Raw genomic sequence first — 17,033 nt, 5'->3', positions numbered from 1 at the left:
CCCACCCCGGCCTCCTCCCCGCCGCCAGCCCCCGGGCTGTCCAGCTCCTGCTCGGGTCGCTGGGAAGTCGGGCTTCCACCCTCCGGCTCAGGTTCCCCGCTTTCCTGCTCCGCGCCATCTACCCCTGCGTGGGGCGCCGGCCCACCAAGACCTGCACCCCTCGGCCACCCACGGCTTCCGCGAGGCCCGGCCCTCGTCCGCCCAGGACAGGTTTCCGGACCAGCCGGAGGAGGGGCCTGAGAACAGTGTGAGCCCGGCATCCCGCCTAGGGCTCCCTCAAAGCCACCCCCAGAATTCTTTTGGGGGCTAGGGTCGCAAGGGAGGCCGCGCGACTGAGTACTCCGGTGGGGTGTAGGTAAGCGTAGGCGGAGGCTTGGTTATTCGAAGGCCCTTCCTTCCCCCACAGCAGCCTCTGCCGCTGCCCCCGCCTCCCGCAAATCTGTCTCCCCCTCTCCTCTGTAATCGGCTCAGCCCGGTCCCACTGACCTCCCCCTCCCCCCGCAGCCGAGTCTCTTGGCACCTGGGTGTGTGGGGGTGGGGAGGGGAATCCAATCTCCCTTCCCCTCCATCTGGCCTGGTGGACAAAGGGCAGGGGGACCATCTGGTCCCGCCAGGGTGGGGGAGGGGCGGCGGCGGCGGTCCCAGGGAGGAGGGGCGGGGCGGGGCGACGCTCTGGAGACAGCAAGAGCCCGGGGGTCTAATTGCATGACTTTATTTTGCCGACCTCCACTCTCCTCCGCGCCTCCCCCAGCCTCGAAGCAGGAAAGAAGCTCGGCTGTGAAGACCCGGGCCCAATAACGGGGGAGGGTGGAGCACCCAGAATGAGAGGGGAAGCAGGGAAAGCTGAGGGTCAAAGGGGTGGCCCTCTCCTTTGGGGGACATTTCTGATCGGGAGTCAGCTGCGACCTGTGGGTGAGTGGAGTTCAGGGCAGGCCTCGCCCTAAACCCTGCAGAGGACCTCCTGCAAGGATCGGTCCCTGGGGCCCCCACTTTCCCAGACATTGGGGTGCTGCATGGTTGGGAGGGCACGGTGCCTGTACAAGTGCTTGTGTGAAAGCACATGCATGCACGGGTGTCTGCATGCCATGTGAAGCTGCACCCGAGCCTGCATGTCAGGGGCGTGTACCTGTGCGGTTGGGCCATGTTTGGGAACATGTGTACGCATGCATGTGGGCATGTATGCATCTGTGGCCTGAGAGGCCAGGTAGGGGCTGCGAGTGCTCTGCAGGGCAGCCAAGGAGGAGGTGGGAGGGGCCGACTGGGCAGAGCAGCGGAAGGAGAGAGCAGAGCAGGGCAGCCTGTAGGAGAAGCTCATCTAAACAGGTTACCCTCCACCAGGTCCCGGCCCTTGATTCCTGAATTTTTTCTCTTAATTTCACCTCCTCAGTGTGTCACTGCAAGAGAAAGAGGAAAAGACAGACAGGCCCAGAAAGACAAGCACCTAGACAGACACACACACACATACACCTGTTAGGTGTGCAGGGAGGGAGGGAGAGAGAAAGCCCCAGCCCGGCAAGCAGGCCGCCCTCAGCGGCAGGGCTGGGCCTCACGCCAGCCCCTGCAGGAAATCCAGCAGCCCTGCGTGCCACTCCTCCGGTTTGTCAAGGTAACAAGGGTGCCCTGCCCCCTCCATGACCAACACCCGGTGGTTGGGCAGCTGCTTCAGGTGCGCAAAGCTGGTCTGACCCATGGGGTCCTGGTCTCCATAGACGATAAGAGCTGAGGTCTGGAGAAGGGAAAGGGAGGTGGGGTCAACAGGGATCTGCCACACCAGCTCCAGCCTTTCCATCACTCAGCCTTTCCCTGGGGTCGCCCCAAATGGGGGAGAGACAAGCTGGCCCGGTGGGGTGAAGTGGGGGGGGCACTCCCAAGGGACAGAGGTGTAGATCAGTGTCTGTCCCGGCACACAGGTCAGCACAAGGCTAGGCACGGGAATCTGCACAGTTAATCGGAAGGGTGGAGGGTGGTGATTGAACTCCCCCCAAAAGCTACCCTGTGGCGACCCCGCCCCCCAGAAAAGGAAAGGCCCCAAGAGGGAGTCTTCCTCACTCTCGGCAGGGGCATCTCGGCCTCCCACACAGGGGTACCTTCACGCCGGCATACTCGGCAGTGCTGATTTTCTCCGTGCAGATGGGGGCCACTGGCACGTAGCCCCGGAGCTGGGAACCGGGGGCCGTGAGGAAGGGCAGGGAGTACATGCCACTCAGCGACGGGCTGATGACAACCGGGGAGCCCAGGTCCAAGGCATCTACCACAGCTGCCAGGAAGCTGCTGGGGGCCAGCTCCCCAATAGGGGCAGGGGCTGCTGCTTCCTTGGAGTGCCCCAGCCCTGCAGGGATTTAGGTGTGGGAGAGAGGAGACAAGGGCCATGTGTGGGAAAATGAGAGCGAAAGGGTCCCTTCCTCCAGGAAGCCCTCCTGGGTCGTCAGTCTCCCTGTGCCAGGTTCTGCAACATGCCATATGCCCGAGTTGACCCCTACAGCAGCCTAGATCTGTCGTATCCCTGCTATGACAGCACCTGAAGCATGGGCACGTCCCTGGGGTCTGTGCCCGTCCCCCCCAGCGGTACAGTGTGCTGGGAAGAATCAGGCCCCGAAGTCCAACACAGCTGAGCCCAAGTCCCCATTTTCCGTTTACTATCTGTGTGATCTTGGGAAGGTCCCCTCAGCCCTTTCCGCTGCTCTGTTTCCCCATCGGAGGGAGGGAGAAAAAGAAGTATCTGCCATTCAAGATTGTGAAAAGTACGTGAACTGCTCAGGGGCACCTGTCCCAGGGATGGCAGTGGGCGTGCCCTGAGAGCAGCGGCTGAGGGGCGGGCTCTGCACACACACCTCCCCTCCGATCAGCCAATCCCGACCTTCCCTGGGAAGGTTGGCTCAAGACTTTAGCCTTGAAGCTCAGCCGGTCTGGACCAGTCCCTCGGGACCCTGAGGCCCACACTTGGGCACTGAAACTGTACCAGCCTCAGCCAGAGGGGAGGAGAGGAGAGCAGGTCAGCCAGGGTCCCTGCCACACTTGGCACCAGGGGCTAGGGCCAGCCCGTCCAGGTTATTGTGACTGGCGGCAATCTGGGGCTGCCCCTGCCTCGCCTAACCCAGCTTAGGGCTTTCTTCCCCGGGATCATGGCTGGTGGCTTAGCCACCCACAGGACCCTGCCCCACTCCCAAAGCCACCAGGACATTCAGCCTCACTCTTCAGGGTTTCCAGCAGAACCTATGGTTATGGCTCTGTCAAAATACTTCACTTCCAACTGGCTGAGCGGCCATTTTTAGGTCAGGTGCTGACCACAACAGGCCGGTGGTGACGTCACGAGTCTCTAGAGCCAGTCCCCAGCGGCAGGAGTGTGGCCATCTCCCGTTACAGATGAGGAGACACAGGCTCGGAGACACTGCCCCAGGCAACAGCTGGAGCAGCCGGGCAGTGTCCAGACGGCATCCAGGTCCAGACTAGAGAATCTTGAGGGTCCTTGCAGTGCACACTGTGGCCCAGCCTGGCTAAGTCCTTCCAGGCCCCCAAGGAGGTCCCCACCACCCTTGCCCAAAGGCCTGCCCAGAAAGTACCTGGCAGGTCGATGGCCACAGCCCGGTAGCCAGCCTGGGCCAACGTGAGCAGCGTGCCCAGGTTCTGCCAGGTCTCGGAGGAGAAGCGGATCCCGTGCAGCAGCAGCACGGAGAAGCGGGCGGCCTGCCCGCCGCCCGGCCGGGCCTCGCGGAAGAAGAGGCTCTGGCCCTGCACCTGGAAGGTGCCTTCGTGCCGCTCCACGCCTGCCATGCCACCACCGTGCGGGCGCAGCACCTGCGGGGCAAGGCTGGGCGGTGAGCCACGGAACAGCTGCCCAGGTGGGGCGGCAAGGTTGGGCCGGGGAACAGCAACCAGGCCACCCAGAGGCTCCCAGAACTCTAGGAACGCGCTTCAGGGCGAGGGACACGAGGGCGTGCCGCTCACTTAATGGTGCAGCCTCGGGCCTCAGTTTCCTCACCTGAATGCGGGGCATTAAAGCCTACATCAAGAATTAACAAGTTTAACAAAAAGGAATTAGCAAGGAAGGGTGTAGCAAGAACTCAATACAGGAGGTTCCCATTACGACTATTGTTTTCTCACTGGTATCCTTTAATGCAAATGGAGAGAATACAATAGTTCTTTGCTCCTAGGTGGTTGATGGCATTAAATGAGGCCGCGGGTGTAAAACGCTCCGGGCCGGCCTAGCACTTAGTACCACCAAGCACGGTAGCTGCTCAAGCAACGTTAAGTAGCTGATTAGTTTGCTCATCAACCCCTTGCTCTTAAAGGCACAGTTACGGGCCCTAGTTTGGCACCGCAGGCAGGAGGGGGTCGGGGTTGGAGTAAAACACCCGTTTTCTGGAAGCGGAAACCGGAGCGCTCAACCGAGAAAGGCTTTGGAGTTCCCGCCGGCAAGGGACGCGGGGTGCTCAGCGCGCTGACGCCGCGATCAGGGGCGCGGCAACGCGCGCCGCCAGGGCTCGCTCTGTCCCCTCCGAGGACCTCCGTGCTGGCTCGCAGGGCCTGGTAGGGCTCACACGGAAGGGGTGGGGGCAGACCCGAGGGAGGGGGTCTGGGGAACCGAGTGAGAAGAGAAACTAGGCGTAGGTGGGGGTTCTAACTGGACAGGGGGAGAGGGTCGGGGGCGCAGGGCAGATAGATACCTGGGGAGCTGCGAGGGTTCGCGCAGACTGGAGGCAGGCAAGTCCTGGGAGCGAATGGGGCGCGGGGTGGGGAGACTGGGAGGGGCGGGGACGGGGAAGCAGGGATAAGGCCAGGCCGTGCTCTGGGGCGACCTCTTTTGGCCACAGTACCTGCAAAGTCCATCTTTCTTCTCCTAGCGGCCTCAGTTTCCCCAAGCCCGTCAGCCCCACATACCCCAAGCACCGGACTGAATGTTTTCCCAAGACCCTCAGCAACCTGCCCCACGTGCACAAGGCGCGGCGTAAGGAGGAGGGTTCCTTTGGAGTCACGTCCCTGCCGCGCCCTCCTCTCCTCCTCCCCCATCGCAGCCTGGACTGCCGAGGCCCAGAGCTGTGCGCCAGGCTTGCAGTTGAGGCCCCACAGGTTTGAGGACAAGGTTCTGCCAGTGCCCAGCCAGGTAGCCTTGATCGTTGGGAGCCTTTTCCCAACGCCTCCGAGCCCCTTGACCTTCCCTGTAGAACGGATATGAAGTCGCCTACCAAACAAGGTGCCAATAAAAGAGAGCCATGCAGCTCGTCCTGCACGCTCCGCCCAGACTCTCGGTGCCAGGCCGGGCCATCGCGCGGTGCCTGAGCCTGGGGACAGAGCAGACTTCGGCCACACATCGCTCAATAGGACAGGTGTCATAAGGAGATGCCGAAGGAGCCCAGAGGCCACCCTGGGCCCTGACCGAGTGCGTGTGTGTATTTGTCAGGTCAGGGAAGCGCTGGGGCCGAGCTGCACAGCGGTACTGTCTGTATCCGTGTACCACACGGCGAAGCCTCCCTGCCAGACGCAGGCTTGGCGGGTCCTGACGCCCTAAGACAACCCTTATACGGAACCCCACTTTACAGACTGAGAGGCTGAAGAGGGTGGAGACGCTGTGGTGGGGAGAGCTGGGTGGCTCTCCCCTGGCTGTCAGGCCTAAAACAATTTTAAAAATCCGGACGGGGGCGCGGAGGCCGGGCCTGCGGGCTTTGCCGCGGCGCCGCCTCCAGTTCCACTCCAACTCCGCTACTAGGCACAAGGCCTGCGACTGCGGACTGCGCAAGCGCGCCGCGGTGGCCGCGCTCTCCGCCGCCTAGTGCCGGCCGGAGCCCGCAGAGAGGCAGCGCCATGGTCGCGGGGCTGTTTGGCTGCTGGTTCCGCGTGGGCGGGGCCCGCCCCGCTGGCCGGGTTATCTCAGTCCGCCCGGTGAGTGTCCCTGGGGAGGAGGCCAGCAGGGTGCCCGGGGACGGGCCACCCTTGCTCCGCCCCTTGCCCCGGCGCCCTGGGCAGAGTCCTGCGGGAGGGGCGGGCGCTGGGGGCAGCGAGTGTGCGCGTGCCCGTGTGCTGTGCACGCGCGCTTTTGCGTGTGTTCTTGGGGATCTCGGTGTCAGTGTTTCTGTATGCCTGTGTGGAGGGTGTCGGTCTGTCCGCCCGCTTGTTGTCTGTATGTCTACTGTGTATGTTCCTGTGTGTATGTGGTTTTGAGGGTGTGTACTAGCTGCGCGCCTACGTGTGTATTTCTGAGGGTCTGTGTGTGTCTGCGTCCGCCTGTGCGCGTGTATTTTTTGTGTGCGTGGGTAGTTTTAGGATTGTTGTGTATGACGGTGTGCTTGAAGTCTGAGGGTCTGCACGTGATTTCGAAGCCGTGTGTGTATGTCTGTGTACCTGCCTTCCCGGTGCCTGGCGGTGTGCATGGTTTTGAGGGCGTGTATTTTGGGGATCGATTTGGCACAGGCCAGCGCCAAATAAGATGCTAAGTGCAGGGAATAGCTTGTGCAAAGAAAAAGTGGGTGAGGACAAAACTCAATGTTTGTGTGCATGCGTGTGCCATTGTCGACGCGTGTGAAAGACCTAAGCTGGGACCTCTCCACCCTCAGCCCCAGCCCCAGCACCCAGCTAGACCTGGTTGCCTGCTACTGGCAGGGCAAGGTTGTCTCGTGCTCCGGCCTCCTGGGTTGCCAAGGCAACAGCCGAAGCCCCGCCCCTCCCTACCGGGAGAGGCGTCCAAGGGGCCTCGTCCTCACTGCCAGGAGGGGCCAGCGCCGAATCCCTCTCTACTGGGAACTTAAGCCAATCGCGGCGGAGGCCTCATTAGAGACTGTTCTGGTCTGAAAGAAGGGAGAAGCGCCTTCCTCCGGCTCAGCTCCTGGGTCACCACCTGCCCTGGGAGCCTGGGGTGGGAATTTGGGAAATATCCCAAGAGAGGTAGGTGGGGCTGGAGTCCAGTCCCCAGTTCCTAGCTGGGGCTGATGCCCAGGTGGCACTCAGTAAAGAGATGTTTACTGAAATCTGGGGACAAGCAGGGGTGCCCCTCCTAGGCCCAAGAAGTGACGCCAGGCCAGCCCCAGGTCAAGTCCGCTGTGCTGGGGAAATCCCACGGCAGGCTGGGAGGGGGTGCAGCATGGAGCGGCAGCCTCGGGGGTATCCTCCTTGTTTTACCGACCCGTTGAAGACTCGTGGCCAGGAAGTGGCAGAGCAAAGTCTCAAAGCTCTGGCTCATCCCTGTCTGGGTCCTGGCCCTGAGGTCTGTCCCCTGGGCTGGCAAAGGACCTGGACTGGAGGAGTCCATGGGGCAGGTCACTTGACGTGAAGCTGGGGGTGGCATTCATCTCTCCAGGCTTCAGGCTGTCCCTGCCTGCACCGCCACCCTGCGTGCCCCCGCTTCTCCTCCAGATCCCCCATGCACCCTCCTCCCACCTCACATCAGCTGGCTGGACAAGCACAAGCTCCCATCGATGGTAAAACACACTCTGATTTTCGCATTATCGAATGCAGTGTGATAACAAGAACCATTTCCAAACATGTTCTCATGGGGGGGCCTCTCCACACGGAGCCTTCCACTTCTGGCGACCCTCACCATCGCTGTTCCGCCAGCAAGGTCTGGTTCGTCCATCACCTCCCAGCCCCGAGCTTTTCTCCTTGGCAAACCCAGTGTGGCCCAGCGGTTAGGAGCCCCGCCCTGGGTTCAAATCCCTGTTCCCCTGCTTGCTAGCACCCTGCACTTTGAACAAGAGGATCCACCTCCCTGGGCCTCAGTCCCCTCGTGTGTAACAGACCTGTAATCATACCTGCTCCCCCGTGTTCCTGTGTGAAGTCATGGGCCCTCATAGGTGACAGGCCAAGCACGGGGCCTGGCATCTGAGGGCTCCATGAAGGGAAGTGGTCTTGGCCAGCACAATGATAGTCGTGGCCACTGGGCGTGCTGGGTGCCAGGGGCCATCTCAGGTGCTCCTCATGCAGCGGGGTGCCCGAACCGCTGCCCTGGCGTGTGGAGCGGTTCGGCGTGAACCCTCAGGCCCTTGCCTGGAGCAGGGCAAAGGGTGAAGGCCGAGCTTTCCCTCTGCTGGGGCCTTCTGGGTGGGGTTTGGGGATGGGGCCCCCGGGCCTCGTGGAGCCTCCACCCCAGCCTTCTCCCTCTCCTCCCCCCAGACGGTGGTGCAGGCCTCCATGAGCCGGCCCCAGACAGCCCTGCTGGGCCTGGGCCTGCTGCTCATGCTGCTGCTGTACGTGGGGCTGCCGGGCCCCCCAGAGCAGACCTCCTGGCTCTGGGGGGACCCCAATGTCACCATCCTGGCTGGTCTCACTCCTGGCAACTCCCCATCTTTTACCGAGAGGTGCTCCCACTCCACCGGGCACGCAGGTGGGTGCTGACCTCAGGGTCCAGTGGAAGGCCCAGGCCCGAGGGAGTGCCTGTGTGGGACCCTGGCTCAACTTGGGGTGCCCAGGAGGGCAGTGGGAGAAGCCTAGAAAGAAAGCGGGCCACCGCCAGACCCGCAGGACCCACCCTGCCCTGTGCGCCCCCAGGGCGGAGGTGGTACTGCTCCACGGAAAAGCCTTTAACTCCCACACGTGGGAGCAGCTGGGCACGCTGCAGCTGCTGGCGCAGAGGGGCTACCGGGCTGTGGCCCTTGACCTCCCAGGTGAGAGCCCCTGCCCCAGGGTCTGGGGGTGGGCAGGGTGCAGCAGGTCCGAGGGGGCACCTTCCTGGCGGGGGCCTTAGCGGGGTAGAAAAGCCTCAAGACGTGGCCGGGGGGCATCTGGACCCCAGAGTGTGGACGAGCAGTGGCCGGTCGAGGTACAAGGTGGCTACGTGAAAGGTCTGTGCCTTTATTTTCACCTTGTAAATCTGTATGGACTGTGGCATGTCGCCAAGCAAAACCTGCCTGGCCTCCCTGGGTTGCATGGGGAGAGCTCACCATCTTTTTTATGACAAACCAGGAGCGTTTGGGTTTTTTAGCTGTCTGATGATTTGTGTTATTGCTCTTGTCATTAAGAAAATGGAACAAGAGCGATGCCCGCAGTGACTTGAGCCACAGTCCCCTCCCTCTCTCACCCAGCAGTTCTGGGGAGCCAGAGCCTTAGGGGTACAGAGCACATGCAGGAGGGCGTGATGGGGGCTGCAAACACCATCGGTGCCCTGCCTGCCCCGCGGGCCGGTCTGCAGCCCGGTCCCCTCCCCTGTACCACGTCCGTGGGTCATGCCAGGCACCGCGGCCCTCCTGCCTGCAGTGTGTGCCCTGGGACAGACGGACGGCTTCTGTCTGGCCATCCCTCTGCTGGCGGATACGGGGGCTGACTTGGGGTTCTCGGGGTCAGTTGAAGTGCGTGGGCACAGAAGCCAGAACATCTCTGGGCGTGCTTCTTTGAGCCTGCAGGCGACCACTTCTGTGGGGTGGCTGCCGAGGACAATTGATGGGTGAAGGGACACTCATCTTTCGCATTCTGACAATTATTATCACCTCACCCTCCAAAACCGCTGTCCGGGCTTACCCTCCCATCAGTCATGGTAGAAGTGCCCATGTCCGCACACCTCCCCCAACTCTGCATGTTGTCGGTCTTTTTTAGTTTTGCCAATAGGACGAATGAGAGATGTTTTTCTGGCAGGCCTATGACATCACACACACACACACACACACACACAAATTCAGGGTAGCGTGTGCCGTGTTCCACCACTCCCCACCCCTGTCCCCCACCATGGTGGGCAGAAGTCCCGAGTTCCTTCCCAGCCCCCCTCAGCCGGTGCCTCCTGCCGCTCCCAGGTTTTGGGAACTCAGCGCCTTCAAAGGAGGCCAGCACAGAGGCGGGGCGGGCCGAGCTGCTGGGGCGCGCGCTGCGGGACCTGGAGGTGCAGAATGCCGTGCTGGTGAGCCCCTCGCTGAGCGGCCGCTATGCCCTGCCCTTCCTGATGCGAGACCACCGCCAGCTGCACGGATTCGTGCCCATCGCGCCTGCCTCCACACAGAACTACACCCAGGAACAGTTCTGGGCGGTGAAGGTACTGGGAGGAGGGTCTCCAAAGGTGCTGGCTCCCTGTCACACAGGGTAAAGGACTCAGGTCCCACTTGGAGGACACACGGCCCCACCCCTGATCTGGATGGACAAGATGGGTGTTTGGGGGAAGACTCCCTAAGGGGACGGCTTGAGGGCCGGTCCCCCTGCAGGCTGCAGGCTCACAGCCCCTCACCTTGCCCTGCAGACCCCGACTCTCATCCTGTACGGGGAACTGGACCGTATCCTGGCTCGGGAGTCACTGCGGCAGCTCCGCCACCTGCCCAACCACTCCGTGGTGAAGCTGCACGACGCAGGCCACGCCTGCTACCTCCACAAGCCGAAAGACTTCCACCTTGTCCTCCTTGCCTTCCTTGACCACCTGCCTTGAGCTCGCCCGCTTAGCTTGGAGGATCTGGACCAGTCCCTCAGCAGGGAGGCCCCTGGGACCAGACGGCCGAGGCCAGAGGGCCAGGCCCAGGCAGGACCTCTCATTTCATCTCACAGGTACAATAAATAAAAGCGTGTTTGTCATGCCCAAGGAGTGACGGATCTTGTTTCCTGGTGCTGCTGTGTCGGGGGAGGGTGGGGAGGGCGGCGGGGGGATGCAACTGTGGGGCTGCCTCCGGGCTGGGAGCTGGGGGAAGGCTCCAGCAGCCAGGGGAGGCTACGGACACGGGCTACTACTTCCTAGCTGCCCTCCCTACTGTGACTCGGTTTTCTCATCTGTAAAATGGACAGGATAGTGAAACCGGAAAAATCGGCGTTCGTGCTGCCTGTCTATACCAGAACCAATAACCAGACACGGGGATTGAATCCTTACAGGTGCTTTATTCAGACGCCGTGACCTGAGAAGACAGCAGGTTATGGGCCCTCAAAAACCATCTTAACATTTCATCTCAGGCTGGCCTTTTCATAAGAAGAAAGGGGTTTGGGAAAAAAGGTGAACAGGAGAAAAGTTGCAGTCCGACAGCAATCTTCCTAGGACTTCTTTTTCTGCAGATCAACAATTCCCTCCTGAATTGCTTGAGGGCATCCCAGTTTCTGTAATACAGCTTTCCGCACGCATTAATCACTTAAGCCTATCAACTAGAGCTAAGGCTAAAATCTTTAACTCTGAGTTCCCCCATCAATAGTAACACCCAGCTCAGAAGGCGGCTTTGGGACTGGACGAGTCCGGGTGTGTGGAGCTCTCAGCCGCACAGGGCTGGGGGAGGGGTGGTATTTCTCCCGCCGCATGACTGCCGGGATTGGTGGCCACCCAGGGCCTGGCAGTGAGCTGAGTCCATCAGAAATGCAGGGTCTGTGGCCCAAGGGAGCAGGATGAGCAGAGGTGGGGGTGGAGAGTGTGGTTTAACAATTAACATGGCATTACTGGTGAACCACCGGGCCTGCTTGCCCCTGGGGTATGTGTGGGTCAGCAGCCCACACTTAAACCCTAGGAGGGTTGGGATGGACCCAGAGGTTAAAGTCTTTAATCCTGCCCCTCCCAAGCTGACTCAGCCCCTGGAGCAGGGGCAGAGCTGGCTGAGAGTAGGTACAAAGGGCAGCCGGGCACACGGCGCATTAGTGAGCAGCTACACCTGCGTGCTGCCCGTGGGTGGCCAGTGAGACACCTGTGTCTTTAGCCTCCCTCTCTGGTGGCTGCGGGCGACCCAGGGAGCCTGGCACGGGGCAGTCACGTGTGCCACCTGCTTGGAGAGTTTCTCCGCCTCTGACACTATCATACAGCACACGAGTACATCCTCTCGCCGTGACATCCTTTGTCACACAGCGGCTGTCACACCCCACCACCCTCTCACGCATGTATTGTCAGACACGTGGTCATGCCCACGGATGCACACTGTCAGACTGGCCCTCGCTGCGGCTGGTTTCCGCGATCAGCCCGCGGTCACCGTGCCCCTGCGCACCCCTGTTTCCTTCATTCGTGGCACGTAGTCCGGCGTGTGTTCGTTGCCCCGACCGGGGACGTACTCCGGCGGGCAGGCGGGCCAGGCTCCCGGAGCTCGCAGGCTGGGGGAAAAATTAACCGGTCCCCTCTCCACCCACGGAGCCGAGCCAGCAGGGCGCGGCAGAGGGCGGACAGGGCCAGCGCCGGAAGGACCCAGCTGCGGCCTCGGTACCGTCCCCGTCTCTTCCGGTCCAATCCGGAGGCTGCGGAAAGTAACGCCCTCCGGGGGCGGGGCCCGGAGGGGGCGTGTCCTCCAAGGCGGGCGGGGGCCTGTGGAAGCCGAGCCCGCCGGGAGCTCGTAGGCCGCAGCAGCGGGCCGCTAGCGGCGGAGGCGGTGGCTCCTGGGCAGCGTCCGAGGTCCGAGCCTGGGGTTACTGGGTGGAGGCTGGAACCAAGGGCGGGAGGAGACCCTGGCACTCGCAGTTTTCGGTTCCGCCCCGCGATTCCGGTCCAGCCACGTGCTGGGCTGGGACTGATCTGAGCCTGCGACCTCGCAGGACCCTGTGTCCGGCTCACGGTTTCAGGCGGGTGCTGAAAGGAGAGCGAGGTGGGGGGGGGGGCGGGCCTTGAAGAGGGGTAGGGGGATCTGGGGCTCCCTGGCATGAAATCCGGACAACCGGGGAGAAATTTTTTGAGGAGGACGGCGGGATCCAACGTCTGGTTCAGACCTGCTTCTGCTACTCTCTGGCTGTCCCTGCGCCTCTCTGAGCCTCGGCGATCTCTCTCCTCTGCCGAGCGGGCTTCCAGAGGCACAACTGCATGGGGCTCTTGGGGGGCTAAAATAAGGAAGTGCGTTCAAAGTGACCAGCATAGCGCCTGAAACTACTGGGGCTCCGAAACAGGGTGTCCGCTCCCAGCAGGGCGTGCGGGGAACCACCCTGGGGGCGGGGCGTGCGCAGGTGGCGCGTCCAGCGGCCGGGAGGGGTAGGCAGCCACTCGCTTTGCCCGCAGCTCCCCACGCGCAGCGCCATGGCCAGCGAGGGTCGCGAGGATGAGCACCCGTCCGTGACGCTCTTCCGTCGGTACCTGCGCATCCGCACCGTCCATCCCGAGCCCGACTACGGTGAGAACGCCGGGGTTCCGGGGACTGTAGGTGGGGGCGGCAGCAGGAGCGGGGACTGAGCTTTAAACCGGGCTCGGACTTCCCAACACCCGGCTGAGCGCCGCTCTGCTGCCCTAAGTGGTGCCTCGGCCCCGCCAGCCCTTCCCCGAATCCACAGGCTGCTCACAAGCCCATCCAGACTGAGAAGGGCCCTTTCCTGCCAAGGCTGTTCTTCCAAGTTGCTCCTGGTGGCTAGTTAAGAAACAACTTTCCCTCCCTCCCCTGGGCTTGAGGATGGGGGAGGGGAGACAGGGACACCACTTGGAAGAGGAAGGCTCCAGAAGTCTGCTGGGGCTGGACAAAGGCGGAAGCCCTCTTGGAGCCAAACTCGGTGGCTGGGAACCCATGTGCGTGGGTCCAAACTCCTGCTGTGGTTTTCCCTCTGGGAGGTGCTGGGTGACTCTCCTGGCTCTGGACTCGTTTCCCGTGTTTAAGGGCGACAGTAACACCAGCTTCCAACCCTGGCCTTCCCCCCTGGCCTTCTACACAGGGTCACTGATTGGCCAAAAGTACCTGCTTCCCTGGGAGCAGAAACGCAGGTGTCTCTGAGGGGTGTGGGACAGTGTTGAGGCAGCAGCCCATGTGGGGGTCTGCCCCCCTCTCCGGCTGTGCCCCCGTGCTCTGCCTGGGCCGGGGGCGTCCTGGGAAGGCAGCAGCAGCCCCAAGACGCCCCCTGTCCACAGGGGCTGCCGTGGCCTTCCTTGAGGAGAGAGGCCGCCAGCTGGGCCTGGGCTGTCAGAAAGTGGAGGTGAGCCCGGGGCCCCGTGTGGGGTGGGGCAGCCCTGGCACACCCCGCTGCCCTGCACTGAGCCTCCCGCCTGCCCCTGCAGGTGGCGCCTGGCTTCGTGGTGACCGTGCTGAGCTGGCCTGGCACCGACCCCACGCTCTCCTCCGTCTTGCTCAATTCTCACACGGACGTGGTGCCTGTCTTCAAGGTGCGTGTGCCGGGGGCGGGAAGGGTGGGATGTGGTGCAGGGGACAAGGACGAGCCGGCCTCCGTCCGACGCTCAGCCTCACTTGGCGTCACTGCACTGGAGCAGCCATTGCCCGGCAGCCGTCTCCTGCCCAGGGTGGGACGCGGCGATGGGGGTGGTTGCCCACCGCCCTCCCCAGCCTTCTCCTGCCCCCTTCACCACCACCCGGCAGCCCTCCGGTGGGCTCCCCGGGCGGGGCCGCAGCTGAGCACGGAGGAGCGATGACTGAACTGGGGGCTCGGGGCGCCCTTCCCACCCCCGCCCCCAGGAGTGCTGGAGTCATGACCCCTTCGAGGCCTTCAAGGATGCCGAGGGTTACATCTACGCCCGGGGTGCCCAGGACATGAAGTGTGTCAGCATCCAGTGAGTGTCCCCCGTCCCCAGGCCCGCCCCCAGTGTCCCACCGGCCCATTGGGATGACCCAGCACCAGAGCTGGGATTGGAGGGCCTCAAGGCTGGGGAGCATCTCGACCCCTGACATTGGGCAGTAGCTGGGAGACAGGGACAGGGCTTCCCGAGTCCCCTGCCAGGCCTCGGCAGAGCAGGGCCCAGGGCCCTCGGCGCCGGCCTGCTGGCCCAAGCACCTGGTGGCTCCCTCAGCGCCTGGCTTACGCCCTCTTACCGCCCCTCAGGTACCTGGAGGCTGTGAGGAGGCTGAAGGCGGAGGGCCGCCACTTCCCCAGAACCATACACATGACCTTTGTGCCTGGTAGGAGGGGCTCGGGGACAGGCACCTCCAGGGAGACGGAGGGTGTGTTGGGGGAACAGCCCTCTCATCACACGTCCCTGCTGCTTTTACAGATGAGGAGATTGGGGTCACCGAGGCATGGACCTGTTCGTACAGCGGCCCGAGTTCAAGGCCCTGAGGGCTGGCTTCGCCCTGGACGAGGGTGAGCGGGGCGGCGGGCCGCTGAGTGGCCAGCAGGGGGTAAGGAGCCTGCAGGGGGGCTGAGCCACTTCACCTCCGAACCCCCTTCCTGCCCCCTCAGGCCTGGCCAACCCCACTGAGGCCTTCACCGTCTTCTACAGTGAGCGGAGCTCCTGGTGTGAGTATGGTTTGGAGGGAGGGGTCACTGTGCAGGCCGAGGACTAGGCCAGGAGGGAGCCCAGGGCCTCTGCCTCCCGGCCCCTTCCTGCCCGGGCCTCCGGTTCCCGAGCTTCTGGGGGCGGCGACCAGCCCCTCGCCCAGAGCTCGCTGTGCGCTCTGCGAGGGCAGAGCCCTGCCAGAGGAGCCCGGCATGAGGGGCAGGCCCACCCTGGGGCCGAGCGCCTTCCCGGCGTCTCCCACGCTGAAGTCGCCCCCTTCCCTGACCCGCCCAGGGGTGCAGGTCACGTGCACCGGGAAGCCCGGCCACGGCTCGAGGTTCATTGAGGACACCGCTGCCGAGAAGCTGGTGGGTGGCTCTCGGGGTGGGGGTTCGGGGGTCCCCGGGGCTCTGTCCTGGGGCCTCTGCCACACCTGACCCCTCACCCTCCCAGCACAAGGTCGCGAGCTCCGTCCTAGCGTTCCGGGAGGAGGAGAGGCGGAGGTGAGGCGGGCCGGGAGGGGCGGGCACCCGGGTGGGGGGGGTGGGCTGTGCCAGACTGGAGGGACGTCCTCGAGCCTGTTTTTATCTGTCGTCCCCTCGCTGCCCCGTCCCTGTCCCCCCACTCGCTGCAGGCTGCAGTCAAACCCCCACCTGAAGCTGGGGGCCGTGACCTCCGTGAACCTGACTAAGCTAGAGGGAGGCGTAGCCTTCAATGTGGTGCCGGCCACCATGAGCGTCGGTTTTGACTTCCGATTGGCACCAGATGCAGACCTGAAGGTGCCACCGCCACCTGGGTTTGGAGGAGGGAGCCCGGGTCCTTGGTCCTGCCGAGGCTCAGGGGGAGCCTGGGCGGTCGACTGATTTCCCTCCTCGTAGGCTTTCGAGGAGCAGCTGCGGGGCTGGTGCCAGGCAGCTGGCGAGGGGGTCACCTTCGAGTTCGCTCAGGTACCGCCCTCTGGTGGGGAGGGTGTCCCTGGAGGGTGTGTGCTGGGTGCTGGGGGAGCGGCGGATACGAGCCCCGTCCTGATCCTGCCGTCCTTCGCCTCCCCCCAGAAGTGGACGGAGCCCCGAGTGACATCCACCACTGACTCAGACCCCTGGTGGTCAGCCTTCAGCGGGGTCTGCAAGGACATGTGAGCGCACTGGTCCGCCCTCCTCTCCGCGTTCCCTCTCTCTCCCAGCTGCCTCCTTCCGCTCTGCTTTCCGCCGCCCCTTCAGTCCTGCCTTGCCCTCCCCGGCTCACCAGGCTCTGCCCCCTGCAGGAGCCTCGCTCTGGAGCCGGAGATCTTCCCCGCCTCCACCGACAGCCGCTACCTCCGCGCGGTGAGCTGCCTGCAGCGGGCTGGGCAGGGGGTGGTCCTGGGCGCCGACCCGCCCCCTAACGGCTCCTCCTCGCCCCCGCAGGCGGGGGTCCCGGCTCTGGGCTTCTCCCCCATGAACCGCACACCTGTGCTGCTGCACGACCACGACGAGCGGCTGCACGAGGCCGTGTTCCTCCGTGGGGTGGACATATACGCACGGCTGCTGCCCGCCCTGGCCAGCGTGCCCGCCCTGCCCGGTGAAGGCTGAGCCCACGCCCCCAGCCCCCACCAGTGTCCCTGAGCAACAATAAAGTCTGTGTGTGGACAGGGGCCGCTGAAATACTCACAGCAGGGACATGCACGGCACGGGCACGGGGATGTTGCTTCCTCTGGGGACAGGCTGTCACTGTCCCCGGGGCTCCAGGCCGCCCACCCCAGGCTGCCGCCACCTTTAACTCAGCACGCCCATCCTGCCCCGCCCAGGCGGGGGTCTGCACCCGGCCACAAGGCGAGGGATCCCATTCCCACTGGGCCTGGGAGTGTTGGGCCTGGATCCAGCGTGCAGGTCCTCGGCGGCCACATCATGCAACGGTCTCCACGTTCCAGCCCCCGCACTGGCTCTCACAGTTTCACGTGTCCCCCCCTTTCACAGGCGCCCTCAGTGGTCAGCCAGGGGCCTCGGTGGCAGGGAGGTAGCGCGTGTGGTCACCAGCTGACCACACGGGAGACACAGAGGCC

The 17,033-nt window shown here is 63.6% G+C and overlaps 3 protein-coding genes across 4 annotated transcripts; 2 read left to right on the top strand and 1 right to left on the bottom strand.

Moving 5' to 3' along the window:
* Positions 1-696: 696 nt before the first annotated feature.
* ABHD14B (abhydrolase domain containing 14B) lies at positions 697-5,103 on the bottom strand. 2 transcript variants are annotated; one of them, XM_028518496.2, is made up of 4 exons: positions 4,665-5,103; positions 3,561-3,795; positions 2,088-2,329; positions 697-1,726 (listed from the first exon to the last, which is right to left on the bottom strand). In XM_028518496.2, the coding sequence occupies exons 2-4, from the start codon at positions 3,769-3,771 to the stop codon at positions 1,547-1,549; spliced, it is 633 nt and encodes a 210-aa protein (XP_028374297.1). In that variant the 5' UTR covers positions 3,772-3,795; positions 4,665-5,103; the 3' UTR covers positions 697-1,546. The 2 variants fall into 2 exon arrangements, with proteins under 2 accessions (XP_028374297.1, XP_035886148.1); XM_036030255.1 differs by lacking the exon at positions 3,561-3,795 and having other exon boundaries at positions 4,665-4,828.
* A 267-nt stretch (positions 5,104-5,370) lies between these two features.
* ABHD14A (abhydrolase domain containing 14A) lies at positions 5,371-10,480 on the top strand. Its single transcript, XM_028518883.2, is given in 6 exon segments — positions 5,371-5,877; positions 8,101-8,263; positions 8,266-8,311; positions 8,476-8,591; positions 9,711-9,946; positions 10,148-10,480. Coding segments are annotated over 6 exon segments (822 nt in total). The 5' UTR covers positions 5,371-5,799; the 3' UTR covers positions 10,331-10,480.
* Positions 10,481-12,841: 2,361 nt separating this feature from the next.
* ACY1 (aminoacylase 1) lies at positions 12,842-16,639 on the top strand. The gene is made up of 14 exons (XM_028518879.2): positions 12,842-12,953; positions 13,676-13,740; positions 13,823-13,927; positions 14,235-14,329; positions 14,599-14,675; positions 14,776-14,856; positions 14,956-15,012; positions 15,287-15,360; positions 15,446-15,495; positions 15,627-15,771; positions 15,871-15,939; positions 16,048-16,127; positions 16,257-16,317; positions 16,399-16,639. Exons 1-14 carry the CDS (start codon positions 12,860-12,862, stop codon positions 16,561-16,563), a joined length of 1,218 nt encoding a protein of 405 aa, XP_028374680.1. The 5' UTR covers positions 12,842-12,859; the 3' UTR covers positions 16,564-16,639.
* The last annotated feature ends 394 nt before the right edge of the window (positions 16,640-17,033 follow it).

Source organism: Phyllostomus discolor, chromosome 7 (assembly GCF_004126475.2).
Source record: "Phyllostomus discolor isolate MPI-MPIP mPhyDis1 chromosome 7, mPhyDis1.pri.v3, whole genome shotgun sequence".
NCBI lineage: Eukaryota > Metazoa > Chordata > Mammalia > Chiroptera > Phyllostomidae > Phyllostomus > Phyllostomus discolor.
Note: the sequence above shows the minus strand (reverse complement) of the source record. Positions and strands in the feature narration are given on the sequence as shown.